This window comes from Chrysemys picta, chromosome 2, assembly GCF_011386835.1.
Source record: "Chrysemys picta bellii isolate R12L10 chromosome 2, ASM1138683v2, whole genome shotgun sequence".
In the NCBI taxonomy this organism is placed as follows: Eukaryota; Metazoa; Chordata; order Testudines; family Emydidae; genus Chrysemys; species Chrysemys picta.
The window spans coordinates 149,688,609-149,712,129 of record NC_088792.1 but is presented as its reverse complement, the minus strand read 5'-3'; the positions used below and the strand labels follow the sequence as shown (position 1 = coordinate 149,712,129).

General features: G+C 51.0%; 1 protein-coding gene across 3 annotated transcripts in view; it reads right to left on the bottom strand.

Moving 5' to 3' along the window:
• The window catches only part of NUDCD3 (NudC domain containing 3), a 57,252-nt gene extending 34,034 nt beyond the window's left edge, over positions 1–23,218 (bottom strand). The window contains exons 1-2 of one of the 3 annotated variants that reach the window (XM_042859318.2): positions 22,791–23,218; positions 16,996–17,300 (exon numbers count right to left, since the gene is read on the bottom strand). In XM_042859318.2, the coding sequence (XP_042715252.2) occupies positions 16,996–17,300; positions 22,791–22,988 (503 nt within the window). In that variant the 5' untranslated portion in view covers positions 22,989–23,218. Of the gene's footprint in view, positions 1–16,995; positions 17,301–21,763; positions 21,901–22,790 lie in introns of those variants that run through there. The other 2 variants (XM_005312363.5, XM_065584366.1) reach the window with 2 other exon arrangements.
• Between the last annotated feature and the right edge of the window lie 303 nt (positions 23,219–23,521).

Genomic DNA, 23,521 nt, shown 5'->3' with positions numbered 1-23,521 from the left:
TCAATGACTTAAGCCTCACCATTATATGGGACTATTCCTATGGTACAGATAAGGAAACAGAGAGAGGGGAAGTGTACTCCCCCAGATCACACAACAAATGTGTGGCGGAGGCAGAGGGATCTGGGGGGGGATGCTAGTCCTGTGCCCTAAGCACTAGCCTGTGCCCTTTTTGACAAGAGAAGCTATTCTCAAGCTCAAGAGCCTTGCTAAACACAAAACAATTTCATTAGACAACACTGAAGTAACAAGCTAGTAGGAAGAGGATGTCTGATGCATCCATACACCTTAACCACATAAGGATGCAGCAAGTATGGCATTCCTCAGAGATGCACTATGCGCAAACAGACCAGCATTTATTTCAATGATTAGACAGTCAAATAAAGGCCGCTTCTCCCTGACAGCGGCCTAGAGCGAGAGGCGTCCATCAAAGTAATTAATTGTGAGTTCACAAACACTGAATTGTGACAACAACGGGATGAATCAGGGAGGAGGTGGCAGATTTTATAAGAGATGCTTCAGCTGGCACATGAGCATTTTGGCAGGCAGCAGGCCTGGAGTGCATCAAGCGCAGGATAATTGTACTTCCTGAGGTGCTTTGCAGCGCGCCAGGGTTCGAGAACCCGTGCACTGAGCTGGGCTTGCCGTTCCGTCATGTTTTCGGACCAGGGCCTATGTTTTTGTCTGATAACTGCCGGCCCTGCCTCAGCCACCACTGGTCGTGCCAGCTAGCACTTGCCTCGACCAGCATTTGGAAACGCAGTCAACCGCTCTCCTTGCGCCAGCAGCTTCTCACCAGGGCTGACACCTCCCCACAACAAAACCCCAGCACAGCAAAAGGATGCTCTGGCTAGCTACTCCCACTATTTCGAGTCACACCAGGGGAGGCGAGGGATTGAGGAAAGGCACCAGTCTAATCATTCTTGCGCATGAAGGTAGAGGGAGATGGGGCACCACCTCAGCCCAATGAGCTAATGCTGTGTAACCCCTTGTGCCATTGTCCTTCTCAGATGCTAGCTGATGCCAGTTAGACCCTAGCATCATTTAATAGCTATCATCACCTGGCTCAAGCAAGGCACTTGGCAGCCAAGCAAGTGGCAAAGGCAGCAGACCCAGACAATGGATTAGGGGAGCATTAAATAAAATCAGCTCGTTTAAAGCCTTTGCAAATAACATTGCTCTGCTCCCATTAGCTAGGGGCTGTCAGGGAATTGAGCGGTTACTAGAACTAAATGATGTTGCCGTTTTTAATGGCAGGAGAACAGTCCTGTTATTTATAAAGCTTCTGGATGATCCAATTTGATCCTCCCCAGCAGTTCTCTCCTGAATGCAAACGCTGTCTCCGCTGCGGTCCTGGCCCTGGCCTGACCTGCGGAGGCGGCAGCCAACTATTGGCCAGCAAGTCAGACACTTACCAGTGCCGATTCCAGATGCCAGCCAACCTGGGCATCCATCACAGAGCTGGCAAGTCCAGCGGCCTCTCCGTAAATGTCAATGAGTCCGATTGTTTTCGTTTCAGGCAGGCACTGGAGCTTGTTATGCTCAGCCACGCTCTGGCATTTCGGCACTTCTCCTTTGCAGCGTCTTTCCGAACAAGCGTTTGGATTGAGAAGCTTTTCTAAAGGCCCTGGACTACATCTGCTGAGCGACGCAGAAACACAAGCAGCCCCAGTCCCCTAAGTGCTAATACGGCTAGACCATCTACTGAACACAAGTTACCTGACTGGAATTAACTCAGGGAGAGGCAAGGTGACAGAACCCAGCAGGGCATAGGTGGATGCAGATGCAAGGGGTCCTTTGCATTCACAATCCAACTGCCGCTTACGTGTCCACCTCTGAGTAGCAGCCAGGACAGCAGTGCAGCCTTTCCCCTGGACGCCATGGCACAGTTAAGTGCTCTGGCTTCTCACGTGCCCTCCAACAGCCCGAGACCAACTCTGCAGCCTCACCTTCCCCAGGCCAGCTGAAACCTCCCCTCTAGGAAGCAGTCGAACTGCTGGGGGACGGGCTAAAGGCCTGGAAGAACAGCAGAAGTAAGGGGGCAGCACGCACAGGAGGGATTCTGAGTCAGGCTTTGTTCTTGTGATTCCTTCGCATGCCACTCACTGCGCTCAGGAGAGGTGGTGTTTTCAACAGGAAGTCTGATTTCTGTCCCAAAGGAAATACTTCTAAAAATTTGGCCAAACCACCTTCTCCCCCCTCCCCTCCTCACCCCAGCCCTCTAGCCAGTTGCGCCCCTTCCCTGCTCCCTTCCGTAGCCCCGCTGCGATTGCCATCGGGCTGTTAACTGTCCATTAGCTGCTGGCTCCAAACACTTCCTCCAGGCTGCTCCTGCTGCCCAGATCTGGCTCCCCACTCTGCTCAGTGGCAGATTGGCCACTGGGGTCCATGAACAGTGACAGGGCCAATTGGGGTGCCCCTACGCCCCACCTGCCCAGCGCTCCTGCTGGGGAGCAGGCTTAGGGGCTTGCCCCGCCCCACCCACCCAGCGCTCCTACTGGGGAGAGGGCTTGGGGGCTTGCCCCGCTCCCCAGCAGGAACGCCAGGCAGGCAGAGCAGGGCAAGGCCCCGCACACCGACCCCATTTCCCTGGCAGGAGCACCAGGGGGTGAGGGTGGGAGGAACTGCAGGTGAAAGGGTTAGGGAGAGCCTCCCACTTGCTCAGGCCCAGGGCCCCACAAATCCCTAATCCACCTCTGACTCTGCTGCGTGCTGCCCAAGAAGGGTGACAGCAGGATCTATGCTGCTGCCTGGAGGAAGCAGCCAGAGCTAGAGAGCGAACAGCCTGGTCACTCAATTACAGACCTCAGTCACAATACTCCCACAAAAAAACTTCCAAACCTGACTCCAGCGAGAAACTGCAGAATTGGAATTAATTTGCAAACTGGACACCATTAAATTAGGCTTGAATAAAGACTGGGAGTGGATGGGTCATTACACAACGTAAAACCTATTTCCCCATGCTAATTTTTTCCCCTACTGTTACTCACACCTTCTTGTCAATGGTTGGAAATGGGCCATCCTGATTATCACTACAAAAGTTTTTTTCTCCTGCTGATAATAGCCCACCTTAATTGATTAATCTTGTTATAGTTTTCAGAGTAGCAGCCGTGTTAGTCTGTATCAGCAAAAAGAACAGGAGTACTTGTGGCACCTTAGAGACTAACACATTTATTAGAGCATAAGCTTTCGTGGACTACAGCCCATATGCATCCGAAGAAGTGGGCTGTAGTCCACGAAAGCTTATGCCCAAATAAATTTGTTAGTCTCTAAGGTGCCACAAGGACTCCTCGTTCTTTTTGCTGATACAGATGAACATGGCTACCACTCTGAAACCAGTCTGTCCCTGCCACTGCCACCCAGATCCCACTCCCCACACTGCTGCCTGCCACCCAGGGGAAGTGAGAGCATAGGAGCACATGGGATCAACTGGTGGGTTGGGAGTCAGGAGCCATCATTTGGGAAATGCAGTTCTAAAGGGGGCCTTGTACCAGAAGATCCCAGCACAGAGGTAGCTAATCTGCCACTGTTCAAGCCACTCAGATCACTTCCACATGCAAGTCACCTCTGCAACTGGAAATCCCCTTAACTCTCACCAAGAGACTTTACTTTCTAGATACCAGCTTTGCTCTCTTCTACAGCAAGGATTTGTTCAGCTGCCGGTCGAGCTACCTAAAGAGCCCATTCCGGCAAATAATTGTTAACTAGGCAAACGGTTCTCCTGCCTCTCCAGGAAGAGAGAGTCGCCTTGGAAAGAGAAAGCCATCTGCAATGCTAGGAGTGCTAGAATACACATTGCGGGAGAGATGAAGCCAGCTACTTTCAGACCGTTTTCCCCACAGACCTTGCCTGCCCGTTGCTCAAGGGCAGATGGCTAAAGGTCAGCTAGGGCCCTTCCTAGAAACAAATACTGCACAGAAAGAGTTCCTGGACCTTGTGGATCCTCCCCACAGGCTAGGGAAGGGTCCTTTAGCAGCTGGGGGCTTCCGCCCGGCCCCTCCCCGGAACCCAATATGAGGCCTCTGCAAACTGAATTTCAGAACAGGGCTGTTGAGCCTAACGTCCACCAGGGGGAAGCTAAAACAGTTAAAGACAAAGATGAGGATAAAGTTTAACCTCCTGGAAAGATGATGTTTTATCGGAGCGCTGCAAAGGGGTTTTAAAAATATGGGGGTTCAGCCCTTTGTACTTCTAGACGATGAAGAGAAGGCCTGGAAGGGATTCCCCCCCCCCTTTTTTTTAAAGCATCAAAATATCTGGAATGTAAAGTTTGATCTTCCCTAGTTTAGCTGGAGAACTACTGGGAGGCACAGGAGATGCTTATTCTGAGCTCTGAACACCTCCACTGAAGAGGTGTTGTGTGTTTAGCAAAGGCTTCCTTAATACAAAATAGCTAGAAATCACTGACGTTCAAAGTGTTAAACAGTCCAAATACCAATCCCTTCTCCACTTCACAGCTATCAACTCTCACTGGCTTAGCTGTGCTGCTCTGATCATTTCACTAGCCCCCTGCATCAGAGAGTCTTCCAGCCTAGACGGGACTAAGGAAAACGAAAAAAAGCGGTGGGTGGCGGGGAGACACCAACTCGAACACCTGTTTTGAAAAATCCCTTCCAGGGCTTCTTTGTCCATCATAAGCACAAACACTACTTATCTGTGGTCCCAAACTTGCCCCCTTTCCATAGTATCTGAGTGCATCACAGTCTGAAATGGGAGGCCGGGCAGTGCCATCATCATCATTGTACAGATGGGGAAACTGAGGCACAGAGATGCTAAATGACTTGGCCAAGGTCACAGAACAGAACTTAAAGCCAAGTCCTAGGCTAGTGCCCTAACCAATGAGCCATTCTTCCTCTTTCTCCTCCTGTGCAAGTCATCTTTAAAATGGTGAGCTCCCTTTTATTTTCTAGTATAACCTCTCCAATCACTTAGATGGTCAGTGTCACACCAACGCATCTGAGAATCAGGAAGTGGTTGAGCTAAGTTGCTAAGAGTTTATTACATTCCAGCCTCATTTCATGCAATGGCCACCTTACTGCCTCATAGCACCAAACCAACATTTGCCCTGATTCAAGAATCTCCCCTAAAATGCCCATTCCTGTACAGACCCAGGGAATCTGCACACACTCCACTCCAGTGCCCAGATCTCTCACCAACCAATGACAAAACGCCCCACGAACTAGCCAAAAAACTGTCAATAAACCCCTCAGCTTCCCAAACAACGGCACCAATGCTGTTACAGGGCCTGATCCAAAGCCCATCACAGTTAGTGGAAAGATTCCCATTGACTTTAGTGGGCTTTGGATCAAGCCCTTAGTGGCCACCATGCTGACAGACCTTGTCTACACTAGCAAGCTTCGAAGCCATATCTCATCACCACAGCGGTAGCCATGACGGAAGCGGCAATGTGAGCAGTACTTAGCCATGTTTCCACTAGGTATTATGTAAGTAAGGTTAAATGACCCTATGGTAAGTCACCAGAGTCCCCTCTATGCTACAACCAAGCCAGAAGCCTGGTCACCCCAACAGTTGCTAGTGGAGTTGCACACCTGTGGGGAATTACAGCTACAATTTTTGCTGGTGTAGGCGCAGCCTTATGAAACCAGCAACTATCCTGGGCAATCAACCTTGCCCATAGTAGGTTTGTAAAAAATAAATAAATTAATTAATGGAGATATCTTATCTCCTAGAACTGGAAGGGACCTTGAAAGGTCATCGAGTCCAGCCCCCTGCCTTCACTAGCAGGACCAAGTACTGATTTTGCCCCAGATCCCTAAGTGGCCCCCCCTCAAGGATTGAACTCACAACCCTGGGTTTAGCAGGCCAATGCTCAAACCACTGAGCTATCCCTCCCCCCAGGCTTGTTGTAACTACAGGCACACATGCTGTGTCTGTCAGCTCTGGTTAATAGCCACTGGGCCCTCTGAAGGGCTAGAGACCCCGATTCAGATTTTTCCTTGCAGGGTTCTTAGCTACTGCAAAGATTCAGGAGAGAGATTTTTTTTCCTCCATGTGCCAGGAGCTTTCCTCTTCTCCCCCAACAAATTCTGTTGGTCAGATATTTGCTCGTTTGAAACACACTCTCTCGCTCTCTTCAGGTGGTCTTCCACCCTTCTGCTTTGATTTCAACTTATTTATGGAGTGGCTCAGCAGAGAGTCGACTTTACTGACATTAAACTAGTTAAAATGTCACCACCAGCTTGCAGAAAAACTCCACCTGGTCGTCAGTGGGTTTCACTACTGCTGGGAAATTTAGGTCAAGGATAGCAGGACATGCTACTTTTAGGAAAAGTCCCCTGGGATCTTTATTGATCACACAGCACTCACACACACTTGGGCTTTAAAGGTCTCCTTTGAGACACCCCGACATAGTGAACTGCACTGGATTCAGTTTTAGCTACCTTGAAGGATGAAGGACCAAACAATTCCTGACAGGATTTAAACCTACAATTCCAAGGAAATGTGGCCTTTCAAACCTGTAGACGCTTAAGCCACGCACAAGGTGACCTAGTCTGAATTTCCCCGCCACTTGAATATTGCATTAAAAGTCTGAATTCTGCTTGGTGATTTTCCACACCGAATTTCTCTATTTTGATGAGCATCGATATTTTAAGAAGGAGACTTATGTTTTATTAAAATCAGGTACACCTCTTCCTTCTGCCTCCAGCCCAGGGACTTTTTGCTTGTTAAGAGAAACAACAGAAATTTCATAGGTTTGGGGGTGGAGGTTGGTTGTTTCAGGGCCTGATTTTTGAGGCCAGGCACCCAAATCCCTTAGTGACAGGCCATGACAAGGGGATGGAACTCCGGTGATGCTCTCAGCCTGATTAAAGCATTTGGAAATTGGGCCCTGAGTGTGATTTCACAACAGCTGTGAAGGGCTCGTAACTGCAAAGCCAGCCTGAGCCGTAGCTAGAGCTCCGGCACACATGTGACTCCAGGGTAGAGTGGAATCTCGTCTTAGAGACAAGTGTTTATCCCCTTTGAAAAACACTTCAGAACTTCACCATCACAGGAGAGGGCCTCTCTCCACCCATTGCAGTGTAGCGGTTGCCTGGGGGAAGAGAGAATCCAGGCACCAGGGGGGCCACAGGAAAGGTGGAGGAGAGCTAGTATAGCGGGCTCCTGTACCACAGGGGGTCACAGCTATGCCCAGCAGGGGGACTTGCTGCCTGAACAGTGCAAAGAGAGAACGCAACAGGACAAAGACTCTGCCCTGCAATACTGACTGCGGCCCCTTGACCTTTTGGGGTCAGGCTGGAGCCACCGAAATATACCACTGATTGTAACTGTAATGGTCTGGTATTTGTGAGTCATCGGTGAATCCGAAATACCAAAGGGCCTTCAGAGGGAGAAATCAGCTGAAACTGGTTTCTGTACCGTGCAATGCCAGAGCGCGCAGAATGGGCCATTCAACACAGGAATCTGGGCAGCGCACAGCCAGTCCCCTTTACAATGAGTTAATAGTAAAGAGCTGCGGTCAACCCCACTCCTAAATGAGTCAATGCAAAACTTGCCTTCATTTCTCTCCCCTTCCCAGCAGCTCGGGACAGCCATTTGAACTGCACTACCACGCAAGAGTACCAAGTGAAGTAGAAGAGGGTGGGAAGCCAGTCCCACCACTTGCTCCCCCAACGCTTCTGTTAAGAGCACAGGGAGAAGTGGAGAAAGGTTCTTCTCCACATGGATCAATTTTCCCTTCTAGAGCGGCTGATGTTGCAAGCGCTTGTGACAATCAGTTCAGCTTCGGGCAGGCCAGGCTGTTCCTGAGCTGAAGCACTCTAGACTCTCATAGAAACTCTACAGGACTGAAACCATTATGCCCTGGAAACAGTTACTTTCACGCAGATGCCTCCAGGAATAGAAGCATTCACAATTGGGAGAGCTCACCACATTAACACGTTTCACTTCAATTTTATTCCGCCTCTCGCTAGGGACAGAGAGTTGGAAAGCACACGAGTGATTTTGTAGGTCACCGCCGTTCCTATCCACCTACTTACTGGGAAGTTACAGCAGTGAACTTTACCTGCCCGGAGAGTGGCATTACCGAGTACATCACAAGCATCGCCAGGAGAGGGGCAAAGGTCAGGATGCCTAAGAGAGCTGGGATTTGACACAGCCCTGGCTGGCTGGACGACAGGAAGCACTACCTTGCCTTTCAGCGAAGAGTCTCCAAGCCCTTCCTAACAGACAATGATTAAGCCTCACTTTTCGGGCAACACCATGATCCCTGGTTTACAGATGGTGACACAGAACAGAAGTTACGTGGCGTCCCCCACGTCACAGGGGATAGGTCTGCACTGCAAAAACAAAGGTGGGTTCTTAGCCTGCATTAGCTAATGTGGATTAAAACAGCAGTGAAGACACAGCAACTCAGCTTTTAACTTCAGTTGCTCAAGTTCAACCCCAAGCAATTGGCAGTGTAGCATATGCAAAGTGAGTTAGCGGGAGAGCTGAGACAGAACTTAGGAGTCCCCCGTTCTAACCATTCGACAATATTGTCTCCTAATGGTCTAGTTCTTTTCTAAATCTCTACAATCCTTTCATTTATTTCCCCTATAGCTCCGAGGGCTTTTCTAAAGCAAACAGATGTCTTGCTGCAGAACCCCCTGGGCCAGGGTTTTGGTTTGCTCTGGATCATGACATTCACATGTCACTGCATTACGAGTTCTCGGGCTGCAGCTGGAAAACCTTTCCCAAGCAATAAGGCACCATGACTGCTCCCTTGGCTTCTGCTAGGAGTCTCACCAGGAGTCTTTTTTGGAGCTCTGATTCTGGGGCTTGGAAAGTTTCCAGCCACGTGTGAGCTACGAAAAGGAAGCAAGTGAGAATTGGGTCACACAGGTGAGGTGCAGAGATTCGGCGGCTCCGAACTGACTGGTTTGCTCCATTCTTTGCCACGTGTCCCGCTAACGCAGGAAGAGCCCTGAGAGCTGTGGCTTCTTGTATTCCCTGCTGCTCATGAGGGAGACAGCAGTTGGGTAGAGTCACCATGGGTTGCGCCAGTGCAGGGGGCCCTGGTCATCTTTCCTCTCAGGGCCTCTCCCCGCTGCTGCCACCATCACTGTGGGAGCCTGGTATTTCTCCCTGCTGGGCCCATGCAGGCTGCCACAACCCCAGTCCCTCTCTCCCCCAAGAGCACATACCTCTCAAGATGTAACTCAGGATTTAACTCACTACCCCGGCCTCGTGTCAGAGCGGGGCCAGAGCCAGGTTGCCCAGGAAGCAGCGGAACAGGGTACAAAGGAGAGCTGTGCTGGGTTCTCTCAGTCTGCCAGGGTGTGGACCCCACCTCCCAACACTTTCAAATTGCGGGGAGCAGGGGCTCGATTTCTGAGCGTCACTAGGCTCCAGATCCCACAAGCTACTGCAGCAGAAGCTGAAAGACCTTGACTGCCACCTGCCCCCTGAACTTCAATCACAGCCAGCAACCAGTTTCTCCTTCTTCCATCTCCTCCTTTTAAGCCTCTCCTCTTTAAAGGGGTCTTTCCATCCCGCATAGATCCTGTAGGGTAGAGACCATCCGTTTGGCTGAGCCTGGTAGATGCTGCTCCGTCCTTCCGCCCGAGAGCAGTGGGATGGAGTGGAGCAGCTCTATAGAGCTCCAGGCCCTGCCATGCAGCAAGCTTAGCCCTGAGTTCTGCCTGCTGGTAACCTATCACACCTCCCCACTGTCTGTGTACCCATCCCTCCTGCACGTGTCTCACTCAAGCTTCCCTTCTGCTCCCTTTCCCACTGCCCTCCTCCCCCAGAATGGTGCACGTAGTGCTCCCAGTATTCAGCACAGCCCCCAGCATGGAACTGACACAAGGCTGCTGGGCCAGAGGTGTCACGCTCTGTGCAAGAGCAGAACTGGTGCGAGCCTCTGGCTCTACTGCTGCTCGGAGCAGGTGGGAGATTCGCTTGCTACTCCTCCTGCCACACTCAGAAGACCCACCTGCTGTTGCTCAGGCACAGAGCAATTCCCTGTCTGAGCAAGAGCATTGTGAAACTGACCAGGACACACTTGGAAGCTGCCCCTCTGCAGGCACCAGTGAGGAAGTGCTGTGTGTGGAGGCGAGAGTGGGGGGGGAGAAACTAGGTGTCTCTAGCTTCTGTTTGCCAGAAGCTGGGAATGAGCGACAGGGGATGGATGGATCACTTGATCTGTTCATTCACTCTGGGACACCTGGCACTGGCCACTGTCAGAAGACAGAACACTGGGCTAGATGGACCTTTGGTCTGACCCAGTCTGGATGTTCTGGTGTAACTATCCGGAGAGAGAATACATAACAGGGAGGATGAGACACCCACCATCCTGAATCATATTTAGAGTCCCAATGATATTCGCTTCACTCATTCTCCAGCTATTGCCGGCTCCTTGTGGCTTTCCAAACAGTTGTGTGGTTCTGGAAATTAACTAATTCCCAGAAAACACTGGGAAGCAGCTTCTTCTCAAGAGCGGCTAGCCCACCGCACAGTGATGAAGCACTAGGTCAGTATGAAAGTTCAGCCTCCTGCAGAGAAGCACTTGGAGAAGAACTGAGAGCCAGAGTCAAGAAGCATAAATAGAACTCAAAGGCCAGACTGCGCTGCGGTACATGTGGGAAGCCGGGCACTATTTTGAATGCTATGTGGCAAATGTATGCAGAGCCAAATCCAAGAAGGGGGCTGGGTGAGAAGGGAGATGCTCAAAATTAGGAGCTGAGCTCAAGCAGCATGAATGATGAAGAGAACGGCTTCTCGAAGCAGATGGGAATTGCTTGCGAAGAAGGGGGAGGGGGGAATTCACCACCTTGTGCAAGACACTTGGCTGCAAACTAAGTGTTCTTTGCCCTGCTATGATCCTACAGGAGCTGGAGACACCTCATCATGGGTGGGGTAGTGTCCATATGCCTGACAAAGCCCCCCAGGGATCAGCAGGCCAATGCTGGGGAGATGGACATGCCCTCTGTCACCTGCACTGACTAAGCCTAAGATGGTGCTGGTCCTGTCCCAGCACGGTGAAGTGAGGACGTGAGGCACAAGGGAGCCGGATCCTGATTAATGAGAGGTGGCTGCAGCCAGGCTACCAAGGAGTGCTGCAAGGAGTGCCAAGGGGGAGTGCAGAGCTAAGCGCTTCATTTGCGGGAGAGCGATCAAAGCCCACGTTCCCTCAGATGTGGACATTCCATGCTCAACCAAAAGGGAGCAGGTGAGAGTACCAAGTGGCTTGAGATTTAGAAGAGTGGGAGATGTGCTCACGAGATACCCCGTGGACTGGAATGGTGGGTAGACACAGGCAGAAGTGCCAGGGAAACTTCTGTCCTGCAATGGGGCTGGGAATGGCCTGTATACATGGGTGGGTAAGAGTTGCATTGAAGAGGCCTTCACCACAACAGAGTCTCGCACGGTACTTTTCAGGCCCCCATTCCCACAGTATCTGAAACTCACCATCTTTAACGTACGTACTCACACAAACACAAGGGCCCAGCTATTACCGCCACTGGAACTGAGGCCCAGAGAGACAAAGTGACTTGCCCAAGCCTCTCATCTACACAGTCCCTGGCAAGAACCTATTCGGCACTATCCAGAGAGCAGAACCAAACCTGCTGCAGCCATGTAAAAGCCACGACCATACTGAGGCAGTTTACGAGAGGCGCCAGGATGCAAGCCCGGGAACCCAGGGGCTCATCCAGCTGCTGCTGGGGCTTGATGCAGCTGGGATGCTAAATGTCCTAGATTTACACGGCACTAAAGTTTGGGGAACTAACACGTTTGGTTTTTTCTTTATTTCCCCTCCTCCCCTTCGGAGAAGAGAGAAAAATATTTTTGTTTTATCTCATTTTTGCATTCAGCTAGCTGCTGGGGATGCGCATTATTCATGAGCTCCTACTAACCAGGCTGGTGGCGTTGAATTTTGTCGGGGGGGGGGAGGGGGGAGAGGGGGAGGGAGCTGTGCAGAAGGAACTCGCTCTTTAAATTATTAATAGCCATTATCCGAGTGCCCTCGACCGTGACTGCAGCGCCACCAAGAGGCAGACAGCACTAGCTACAGTCAGCTCTGCAAAACAGCCCTATTCAGATTCTGCAGGTCCGGAATCTCTCAGTTCTGAGCAGCCCCTTTGAGCAGCGGGCGCCCCTGCACGACTTTGGGCTTGAGAGCTCCTCAGGCCACTCCTCACCCGATTCGATGACACAGCCATGCATACATCTGAGAGGAGGTGGGGAGAGGGTTGTCACACAGGGGTTTTCAATGGGTTCAGGGCCAGATATGGAAAGAGGAGAACCAGCCTAGCTGGCAGAGGGGCTGTAGAGACACAGTTGCTTAGTGACTGCCCTGAAGTAGCCCTTCTCACTCAGCAATGTCAGCAGCAAAGTTGTTCCCCAAAGCCTGGCTTTCCAGGGTGACAGCAGGCTGAAGAATGGCAGCCCAGCCTCTTGTACTCTTCCCTACAGACAGCTGAATATTCCTCTCCCAATAAGCGTTGCCCATTGTCGCCCATTACAGGGATCACGCACAGGACGAGGTCCTCATGACAAGGCCGTCTTGTTCTTGGATCTCCCCGTCACACACCACAGGGGACTGGAAGATCCAGGCTGCTAAAAGAATTTCCGATGCAGATACTGCAACACCATGTCTCCCAACACTCCCCGTCCCTAAAAAGGGTGGCTTTTCCTGAAATCACCCCCAGCGTGGCTCCTCTGAAGGGGCAGGCTGTACTGAAAGAAGCCGTGTCTCTTCCTGCTTTTTTCGCTTTAGCCATTCTTTATCAAACAGGACAATACCCACCGCAGTTAGCCTCGGAAGATACAACGCTGGAGAAGCCCTACACAATCAGTTCCTCTCCAAGCTTAACCACGCTCAGTCACTGTAGTAACACTAGCCACACAGACCTCACAGCAGCCAGGAGCTGCAGACAAATTCATTGGCTCTGCTGTAGAGTTCCCTGAAGATCCTGAAGGCTCAGCCCAGGTCCAGTGGCACTGAAACTACAGCACCCACTAGACAGCCCAGCCCAGCCCGTTTGCTGGATACTTAGCTCAACCACACTGTTTAAACATCTGACTGAGCCATATGGGATGGAAGCTACAGGGACAGCCCTTGAACACAAATTTATCAGGCGGTCAAAAAGACAGACCCAACTGGTCTTAGACATCATGAGGTTGCACAGGGAGAGAGTTTGTCCCTGAGGTCCCACACCACTGGACTTGAGAAATTAAAGCCAACAACTTCAATTGCTCTTGGACACAAGTGCTGCTCACAGAACACGGCTGTAGCATGCTCATTCCAAGCCTCTCAGCTAGGCAGGGGTGGGCCTGCTCTTTTAGTCTCTCCAACAGACACTGTACCCATCAGCTCACACACATCCATAACAAGATGCATCCTATGCCCACTGCATCAATCTCCTTCCCTTAGTATCGCTTCTAATTAGTCTTGCTTATTTTCCCCAGTCCAGACATTTGTTCATAGGACTTGTTAATGGGGCCTTAAGTACCCACCCTTAAATACTCATTACTCCCAGCAACTACTGTCCTTATAGCAAGAGGACAACTCAGAAAATCAAACTTTAGTCCCACAGACTATTAACACAATAAATCTGAAATTAAACCTGAGTGCTAGTAGTTTGCATTCAGGTCTTTTTTTGCACACAGATTTAATTTTTCAGATGTATTTTTAGAAAGAGTCTGTTTTAGCCACACTAGCCAGGGCAGCGGCTGCATGGCAGGCTCAAGGGATCTGCCACTTCTAACCGTTTTTTTTGTGTGCAAATTTCATGCTAGTGAAAGGTGCCAGACTGACAGCCTGGAAGAATGAAGCTTTTATGCACAGGACAACTATAACTCTGGCAGCAGAACATCATTCTTTTCTTCCGTTCTCTTTCTACTTCCCTGAAGCTCTTGTTCCTTTCTAATCTTCCCATCCTTACTGCATTTGGTCCCACATGGGACTAACTCAGCAGCCCTCAGGGTGCACTCCTGCTTCACATCCTCTGTCCTAGCAAACAGGAGGCAGAAGGCCACCTGGTTCTTTTATGTGGATCAAAGATGTCTTGGGTCAGACTCCTCACTAGAATCAAGTTGATCAGCCTCTCTCTTTCCAATGGCCTTTCCTCACTGGCCTCATTCATTACCGACATACATCATGTTTACCCAGGAAACCTAGAAGTGGAAGGCTCACTGGCTTTCACCAATCCACTCAGCCACTTGGTTCCAGCTCCCAGGGATCGCTCTGTCCCATCCTTCCACTTGCTGCTGCACAAACTCAGCATGCAAGCTAGTTAGACTGTGCTGGCAAAAACACACTGTTCCAGCGGCCCTATCCTGAAGCACCAAAAGGCTCTGGAGACCTATTTGTAGCGCTCCTAAGAGGAAAGCCACTCCAGGCACTCATCAACACAACCAGCCCTTTCAGCTTGTTCCCTCGTTACATGCATGCCAGCCCTGCTATGAAACCGTGGCAGCTGTAAGGGGATAAAAATCAACACAACCCACTGTGCTGGAGAAGCTTCCTGTCCACTGCAGCCAGCGCATGTACAGCAGCTTTTCAAACTGCAATAAGCAGGGGTGGGGGAATAGGAGGGACTTTACTGCAATGCAAGGCCTTTCGCTTTTCATGCCTTTCCTCTACCAAAGAGATAGCATTTGGAGACAACGATGCAAGGACTTCCCATAATCCTTTGCCTGCAATATTCTGATCTGCTGATGAGGGGATGGTCCTGCCAAACACACTGTTGCTTGGGTAGAAATAGGAAGAAAAGGCACAGACAAGGGGGGGGAAAACCATCTTTCACCATCTCTGGGAGTCCTGGCAGTGTCACACTACCCGTGGCCTGCCTTTGGGTGGTGGCTCTGCTCTTGAGGGATGCCAGGGGATTGAAAATGAGCCCAGCCTGCTATGCCTTGAACTCTTAGCACCCAGACTCATAAGAATGAAATGGTCCGTGTGCTCTGGGTTGGGGAGGCGGGGCAGAAGGCCATGATATGAGGAGCTGGACATTTGCCTTCCACCCCCAATAACAGCAACGTTTTAATAGACACAATATAAAGTCACTGGAGGGGCATGGAAGGCTATACATTCTGGATCCACCACTCATACAGCAGCTCTCTCAAACCACAGGAAAAGTACGTTAAGGATCAGACACACACACACCCCACTATAAGAGCCAAAAAACACAGAGTTATGGTAATCCTTTTCTTCCGTTTTTTCTTCTGGCATTGTCTCCTCAGAGAGGAGCATGGAACATCCCCATCCCTGAGGATTAGACGGAAATATTCAGCCCAGAGAGGCTCACGTGTGGCCTTTAATACTTCATTCTCCTGGTGTCTTATTAACGCTTCTTTGCTGTTTACCATTAATTTAGTGCTGCTGAAAGGTACTGAATGGATACAGGAGATTGACAGCCCCCGTCACCGGGACAGCCCAGGCAACAGAAGTGCAAACTGCCCCTGCCTAACCGGCCTGACATTGCTGTGGCCCATTCGATCCTTGGCATCTCTTCGGAGGATGTCAGTAAAGGGGATCACACAGGCCCCGTTATGAAGTGGACACCTGTCCATTAATTATACTGAATTTCATTTCATAAAGGCAGTTAAAGAGCCACCAGCTGGTAACAACTTTCCCTCGTTAATCTGCTCTAGATCTGAATGGCTGATCTAGAGGCAAAATGCTTTATATGCCATCATCTGTCCCCTGTACCATCCAATCCCTCTCCACCATCCTCACATCCCCTGGTCTTTGTGGTTTGTATGGGCTGGGCAGGGCAGCCAGCTATCCAAAGAATCTGCCCTGATATATTCCCGGCAGTAGCTGTGCTTCTAGATCACTCAACATTCTAGAACAGCTCCTCCAGAGTGACAAGAGGGTATTACTTGGAGCAGAGCCCAGCTGAAACAGACACAGCTCCTCCCCACAAAATCACTCTAGGAAAGGGGAGACATTTTGACTTAGCCTTGCAAAGGGTCATTTGCCATTGTTTTAGGAGAGCCCAGGCCAGCAGAATGCTCCTCACTCACACAGGGGTAACAGACATCTGCACAGAGGCTTTAAAAACTGGCCAGTTCAAAAATGAAGAGAGTCCAGCTTTGCTCTGGAATGTATGCGCTGGCCTTGGCCTGAGCCAGGGAGATCTTCCACAGGGGAGAGAGAAACCCCAAGGAACAAAAGAAAACAACCTGACCTTCTGGTCCCATTGACACTGCAGCTCAAACAATCAGCTTTATATATGGCTTGATTAATCAGCTGGTGTGCACCCAGGCCTGCAGCCTAGGCTGGGACAAGGTCATTTGTTTTGCTGTGAAGTTGGACCCTAACTGCGCTGGTATAACTAGTTTGGCTGGTCCTCCCTGCTCCCAGTTCTCTGTGTGGTAACCTCCCAGAGTGAACTGCCCCACGTGTCTCTGCTCTCGGTGCATGGCCAGAGTGCTCAAGGTGGACTGAGGGAGTTTGAAAGCAATGGGAGTTGGGCACTTAACTTCCCGAGGCATTATGGGATATCTGACAAGGTTTTCCCTGAATGCATTGAAACACAGTCAAGTAGTAGAGTCCGTGGAGATGCACAAGCAGCACCACATCCCATATTGGGAGAAAAAAGATGCTTTGTGGCCTTGTCTTGACTGTGTGTGAGCTAACCATGGGGGAGGAAGGCCTAGCGACTTGGCTGAGCAAACAATTGTACTGCAGTGTTGTGAAGAGGGAGGTGCTAACAGACCACCTCCTCTGCTTAGAGGAGAGAAGAGAGCAGACAGACTGAAGTGCCCACAAAGGAGCAAAGGAAATCAAATCTGAAGACTTTGCCATGCTTCTGTGAATCCATGTCACCTCCTCTGACTGATGGGCCTGACAAGGCTGGGGCTGCCCTGTGTCCCCACAACACAATGATCTCTGTTGGGAAGAATCTAAACACCACCCTGGAGAAGTGCAACCTTCCCACAACCCCATTACCTCGTGAGCTAGGACTGAGGACTAGACTCTATTCAGAATGAGCTGCTTAGGCTTGCAATGGACACAAGGGAAGTACCATAACAAGAGACCCTTACTTGGGCAATGCTGATGGCTGGGACTCCACTGGGGCAGCTGCTCCTGGTGGCTCTGTGGCCGTAGAGCTGTCCGCCGCTTTGGCTGTCTCCTCTGCTGCAGTGGGCTCTTGAGGCCTGGCGGCAGCCCCATCATCTGGGCCAGGGACTGGCTCTGGTGCCGAGTGGATCTCAACTTCCTGAGCTACAGCAGGCACTTTCATCCTCTCCGCTGCCGCTTCCTCCTCCCTTTTCCTCATCTTCTCCACAAGCTCCCGCTGCCTCTTCTCATCATCCTGACGGGCCAGGTGTTCAAAGTTCTTGAATGCCTGAAAGAGATAAAGCCAATCAAGCAAACAAGCAGGCAGCCAAGCCATCAATCCACAGCTACACCTCTACCCCAATATAATACGGTTGTGGGGAGTCAAAAATCCATACCGTGTTATAGGTGAAACGCCGTTATATTGGGGTAGGGGGGCAGGACTCCAGCGGTGATTTAAAGAGCCCGGGGCTCCGACTGCGGGGAGCCCCAGGCCCTTTAAATCGCCAGCAAGCCCCGCTGCTGCAGCCCTGGGGTAGCAGCGGCAGGGCTCCAATGGTGATTTAAAGGGCCCGGGACTCCCCACAGCAGCCAGAGCCCCGGGCCCTTTAAAGCGCCGCCAGCGCCCTGCTGCTACCACGCTATATGTGAACCCGTGTTATATCGGGTTGTGTTATAACGGGGTAGAGGTGTAATATGCGTCTATCTCAGCAGCAGACATGGTGCAGGGTTTGCACCTTGACACTAGAGGCACTGAGACTGGAAAAGAGACACTAGTTCAGTATAGCACTGCTTCTAACAGGAAACTGTTGACAGAAAGCATGCATGCCTGGAGCAGTGAGCTGACAGATTCTTTAGGTGACACAGGAATAAGCAAATGTATTCTTCCATTTTCTGCGGACTGTACCTAAGTAGGAAACCTCCAATGGGGTCATTGCTCTGAGGCAGCTCACTGTGGCTGCAGTTACCCTGAGACACGTACACCGTGCTCTCTCTCTCTCTCTCTCTCACAAACAACATTACATTGGTTCTTTCTCTTTTTTTAATCTAAAACAGAAATGGGTTGGTTGGCATTGTGTGTGTGTAAAACAGAGTGGAAGGCTACTGGGGGGGGGGGGGGTGGAAGATCAGAACAGAGGCCAAAGGAGGGGTGATTAGAGAAGCCAGCAGTTTCCAACCTGTACCAGGCCTGCCTTCGTCTTCAGGTGCAATCTTGCCACTCCCCAACCCACCTGGTCTTGGTTACTTCTCCAATTGTACCACCTCACCCCTACCCTAACCCCACACTGGTTCCTCCCCTCCAAACTCCCCAGTTCACATGCTCACTGGGCTTTTGTTCTTAAATCCATACCTGCTAGTACTGCTGCCCGGTCAGGCTAGCAGAAAGCTGACAGAAGTAACATTGCCACAGTTCTAGAGAAGTCAGCAGTTCTGGGAATAGACACTGGACGGAGGAGCCAGGCTACAGGCGGGCTCAGTCAGAAGGGCAGAGCTCTCTCGAAAGGAGTGACATTGCCACCAGCAGCTCCCTCGGAGCAGCGTTAGGGCAAAGAACATATTAGTGAAGCCACAGCCTGAAACCAGGCACGGCCGCTCCATAAGAATCCCAGCGAGTGACTCACATGTGCTATTCATAGAGACCCACCCGGCCAGCTGCATTTCAATCATGAAACACAAACCAGCCCAAGGCAGAGCATTCAGAGACACGGCTCAGACCGTGCCCTTTAAATCAGGACAGAACCCAAAATCCTGAGCTGAGAAGGGAGGGTGACCTCTGAACTGGTCTGCAGCATAGTACCATTGGGAGCAGTGTCTCGGCTCTGAATGCCCATGGCTAGTGGAAAAAAACAGCATGTCCTGGAAGTGACTGAAGCCGGAGCCCAGGCCTCTCTCTGGGGAAATTAAGATTTAGGCTACTGTGCAGTGGTTTGTTCTCACGCAGTCATTAGACCTGAGCTACTCCTCGGGGGGGGAAACATGACACAGTTTCTCATTTAGAAGATACACATTCTCTCCTCAACAGGCCGTAACACTTACTAGTCTGTCACCTCATCGGGCTGCTCCATGTGCACAGCAACTTCTCTACCTAATTCCTAGCACAGGCTGCAGAGTTCTCCAGTGGGGTCTACAGGCACCCTCACCTTTGGGGGCTCACAGGCTACAAGTCCAGGGATGAGATTCTGTACTTGCCTTGGGTCGCGCAGCACAAGCAGGGGGAGGGCAAAGGGGGCTTTATACCTCCTTTGCACACACAGGATTCTGGGCTGCCCCTGCAGACAGCACAGCCCCTAGCATGAGTTTGGACAGGGTCTGCTCTAACTTACAGAAGTTGGCTACAGTTATTAATGGCTTCTCTGAAGCTCAGAATTCTTGGAATGACTCCCCTTACCATCTCTGGCTACTCGCCAGCAGTCTCTAATGGCAGGGGCTGCACATGGGGCTCTATGCCAGCCCTGTATTGAAGATATTCCCCAGGGGGCTGTTTTGTCCCCTTTCTGCCATCAAAGCAGCGGGGACAGGAGCTGAACCCCATAATGCAATGTTAAGCTGCAATGCATGATGTTAGGAGCCGAGGTCTCTGCAGATCTCAGTGCTCTATCAAAAGCAACAGCAGATGCACTCTGCTCCATTTTCTGGAAAGCAGGGATGCTGCTCTCAAGCTGCTGTGGTGAGAGAGGCAGCAGCATTAGGAGGACGGAGAGGGAGTTGCTCTGAGTAGCTACTGCAGCTGGGCAGGGAAGCACAGAACTACAGTGACACAGCTTCCTTGTGCACTCCACCATCACCAACCCTAGTACAAGCTCACTGCCTATGTGGTCCCCTCATGCCCCTTGGCTCCTCCTCCTCAGTACGACCCTGTTTATTGAAACGTGATCTGCAAAGGAAACAATGGGTATGGGCTTTGTTTGCTTCTTTATGCTGCCTAAAGCCCTGAAAAGCCGCCTGTTTACTCAAAGAGGGGGTTACCTGGTTTAAACTGTTTTTTTGAACATTAGAAATATCAGACATTGTCTTCCCCGGAGAACTGCTTGGAGAACTAATGAGATTATAACATCACAAGAAACCTGTAACCTGAGCAATTGAGAGGAAAAGGGATTGTTAGTCAGACTTGTGAAAGTTAGTAGTGACCCCCACCCCTTAACAGAGCAGCCTTTATGTCAACCAGCGGCCATTAGGGGGAAGCAGACACTTCAAGTACACAGTAGCCTGAACTTTTCAACTGTTTTCCCTTCAAGGCCTTAAGGTAGTTGGAGCTGGTCCCAAGCCGGTTTTCACTGACCAGATAGCAAAAGCATGGGTCTGACCACCACCAATCAAGTGTTAACACTGCAAGGACCTTTGTCTGAATGTGTATAAAGGATCTGTAAAATGTGTGTAAGACAGAGTTTTTGTACCAAGGTGCAAAGCTCTCCTTTCTTCTGCAGAATAATGCAACTCTTCCTTATCCCTGTCTGGCTGCTATTGGCTTTCAGCTAGGTGGACCCGATATTTTGGTAACAGACTGTTTAAAACTCGTTAGTTTGCCTCTATTTTTGTTCACACCAATTTAACGTAGACTCCTGCAAAACTCTTGGAGTGAATGCTCTCCCTGAAAAATACATCCTGTCCATTCCACTGGGGGATGAGAAAACTCCCACACCAGTTCTCTGGTCCTCCAGCAAAAGGCAAGGAAGGCAAGGCTTCAACGTTAATAACAAGAAGGAACAAAATAACTTCCAGGTCTCCTTTGTCCGTCATGACTCAGTAATAAAGACACAAATCCATGTTTGCTCCTCTCTGCAGGTCACTTCTATGCTGCTTGCCTGCAACTCTGGAGTACCAGCTCCAAGTAGAGAGAGCTTTCTCTAAAGCAAGGTGATTTCAAACTTTCCACAGCATCACTAACTTGGCCACTTTGCAGGCTGGGTATTTAAGATTAGTGTCTGTGCCAGCATAGCACATTTATGCCTTCACATAAACACCATACTAAATGGGGCTGTGTTTATTTCAAATGAGCACTTCCAGATAAGGCATGCTTGTCCTGCACCTCACTGGAACATTATACTCAGCATTAAATTGTTAATTGAAAATGAACGCACATGTGTAGCAGGCAATTTCCAGTTCCTTAAAACTTTATTATGATAAGAAATACTTAATATCTGACACTTCTCTAGAGGCTTTTATGAGTCCCAGAATCCTTTGCAAACATGCACCGAGCCATACAACATGCCTGTAAGGTACTGTAGATAATTAAGAGTCTATTTTAACCGGGGGAGGGGATCCACTTGCTCAAGGTCACAAAGCAAGATAGTGACAGAGCCAAGAATACAGTTCCAAATCTCTTGACCCCTAGCCCTCTGCTCCAACCACTAGACAATGCTCCTTTTCAACTTACTTAGAACGGAATAGCCTTGGGTGAGGGAACTTTTATAGACTATTGATTTCTAAGACATCAAGCACACCTCTGTAATGCTGTATAAATAACAAACCTTTCAAACCAACTGGTAAATATTGACACTGAAACCTAGAGTAGAGGTCTTCGATCCCTCCCTCTCAGCCAAGCTATGGTCAGATCCACACGCTTTTCTCTCCAAAAGTGTCTCTCAAATTCCACCCCTTCTCTGTCAATATCACTCTGACTTCTCCTCTTGCCTTGGCTACTGCAATCACTCCCTGTCAGGCATTTTTAACACCAACCTTATCCCCTCCAGTGTGAGCAAAATGTTGCTGTCAAGATCCTCTCATGCCCATTCCTCTGAGGAGTTCACCCACCATGCATGATTCCACCGGCTCTCCACTGTACTGTGCATCACATTCAAACTTCTTATCCTCTTCCATCATGCTGCCCTTGCCCACATCTCTGAAGTGATCCTTCATGTGCCCTCCTCTCCAACAGCAGCACCAACCGTGATCCTCCCTTCGTCTCTTCTCCTCAAACCTATCTCCCCTCATTCCAATTCCTCCCAAAACCTCACTTTTGATGTAGAACCTCTAAGACATGACAGGAGAGCAACGTAACCTGCAAATAACAAAGGAATTAAATAATCAGCTCTGTACTGATCAACCTCACAATCATCCTCCCCTCGCCATCCCCTTTGGGTGTTTATAGGGCTCACTTGTGTCACGGCACACAGACTGTACGCTCCCCAGAGCAAGGCCTGGTCTTTATTTGGTTGTGGAGTGGCAAACATTTCTAGAAGCTTGAAAAATAAATACAAATAGTAACTGGCCATTGCTAGGGAGTCACTGGCCATGTGCAAACTGCTCATGTAACACAGCTGGCCCTACTCAGACCCTGGTGTAAGAATGCCACTAACCACCACTATACATCATGAGAACAACTGATGAAGGGCTGGTCCAACCCTCAGGGTGTCAGTGTCATGAACAACAACGGTTATACTCTGTGAGGGAAACCGACAAGGCTCTATGCTGGCCCACTCAGATTCTGGTGAGAGAGTCATTAATGCAATGCTGTCTCCATCCTTTCAGTTGTCTCGGTTCATCCTGGACTAACAGGGCAGAACTACACCACTGAAGTTGCCATGGGGAAGCTGGAAGTTCTGGCAGTTGGGATAGAGATGGTTGGGGCTTGGGACACTTGCAAAGGGGCGGGAGGCATGGCCCAGTTCATATCTGCCCGAGCCTTTGTCTAAGGCTGCCTGCAGACCCAGGCAGACGTCAGCGACCCCCTGGCCGAACAGCTCCTCTTACAGCCAGGAGGGTAGACACTCCGCCTGGCTGCAGGGAACCCGGCCCCTGGCGAGGCCCAGGCCGGGGCTGGCGTGAGGCCCCGGGTTACCTTGAGGGCCATGGTCTGCGCCACCCCGGGCGGGAAGCCCAGCCGGTCGTCCGGCCGCAGCAGGAGACGGTAGAAGTCCGTCTTGCGGTAGAGGAAGCCGAAGAGGACGCCGAGGAACTCCTGGACGTTGCCCACGTGCTGCAGGATGCCCAGCAGCGCCTGGTCGTACATGTCGGTCATGGCAGGAGCCAGGTCCATGGCGGGGCCCGGCAGGGCTCGGGGAGCAGCGAGGGGGACCAGCCCAGGGGCCCCGCGGGTGGGGGAGGGGCCGGGACCCGGAAGCGCGAGGACGGGGTGGCCCCGCCGAGTCTCTGGGGCGCGGGGGGAGGGGAGGGCTCCTCCAGGCCAGACTCCTCTGCTACCAGGGCAACCTAGCTTCCTCCTGCCAGGCACTTCCGGTCCCTCTGGACAGGTCCCGGCGGCGACTTCCGCTCGTCCCGCTCCGCTAAACGCTCCGGCCGGCAACCGCTGCCGTTGCCATAGAGACACGCCCGGAGATCATTGAGATGAGACGGCGAGCTAGAGCGTCGCAGCAGCGCGTGACGGATTTGGACGCCATCTTGATAGTGGCAGAGCAGGGGCGGGGTTCCAGGGCTTCCCTGCCCGGGCCGGGGCTGCCCCGCTCTCTCCCGGGGGTGGGGGCGGAGCGTAATGGGAGGGAGGGGCTAGCTCAGGGGTTTGCAAACTGGGGGTCGGGACTCCTCAGGGGGTCACGAGGTTATTACATGGGG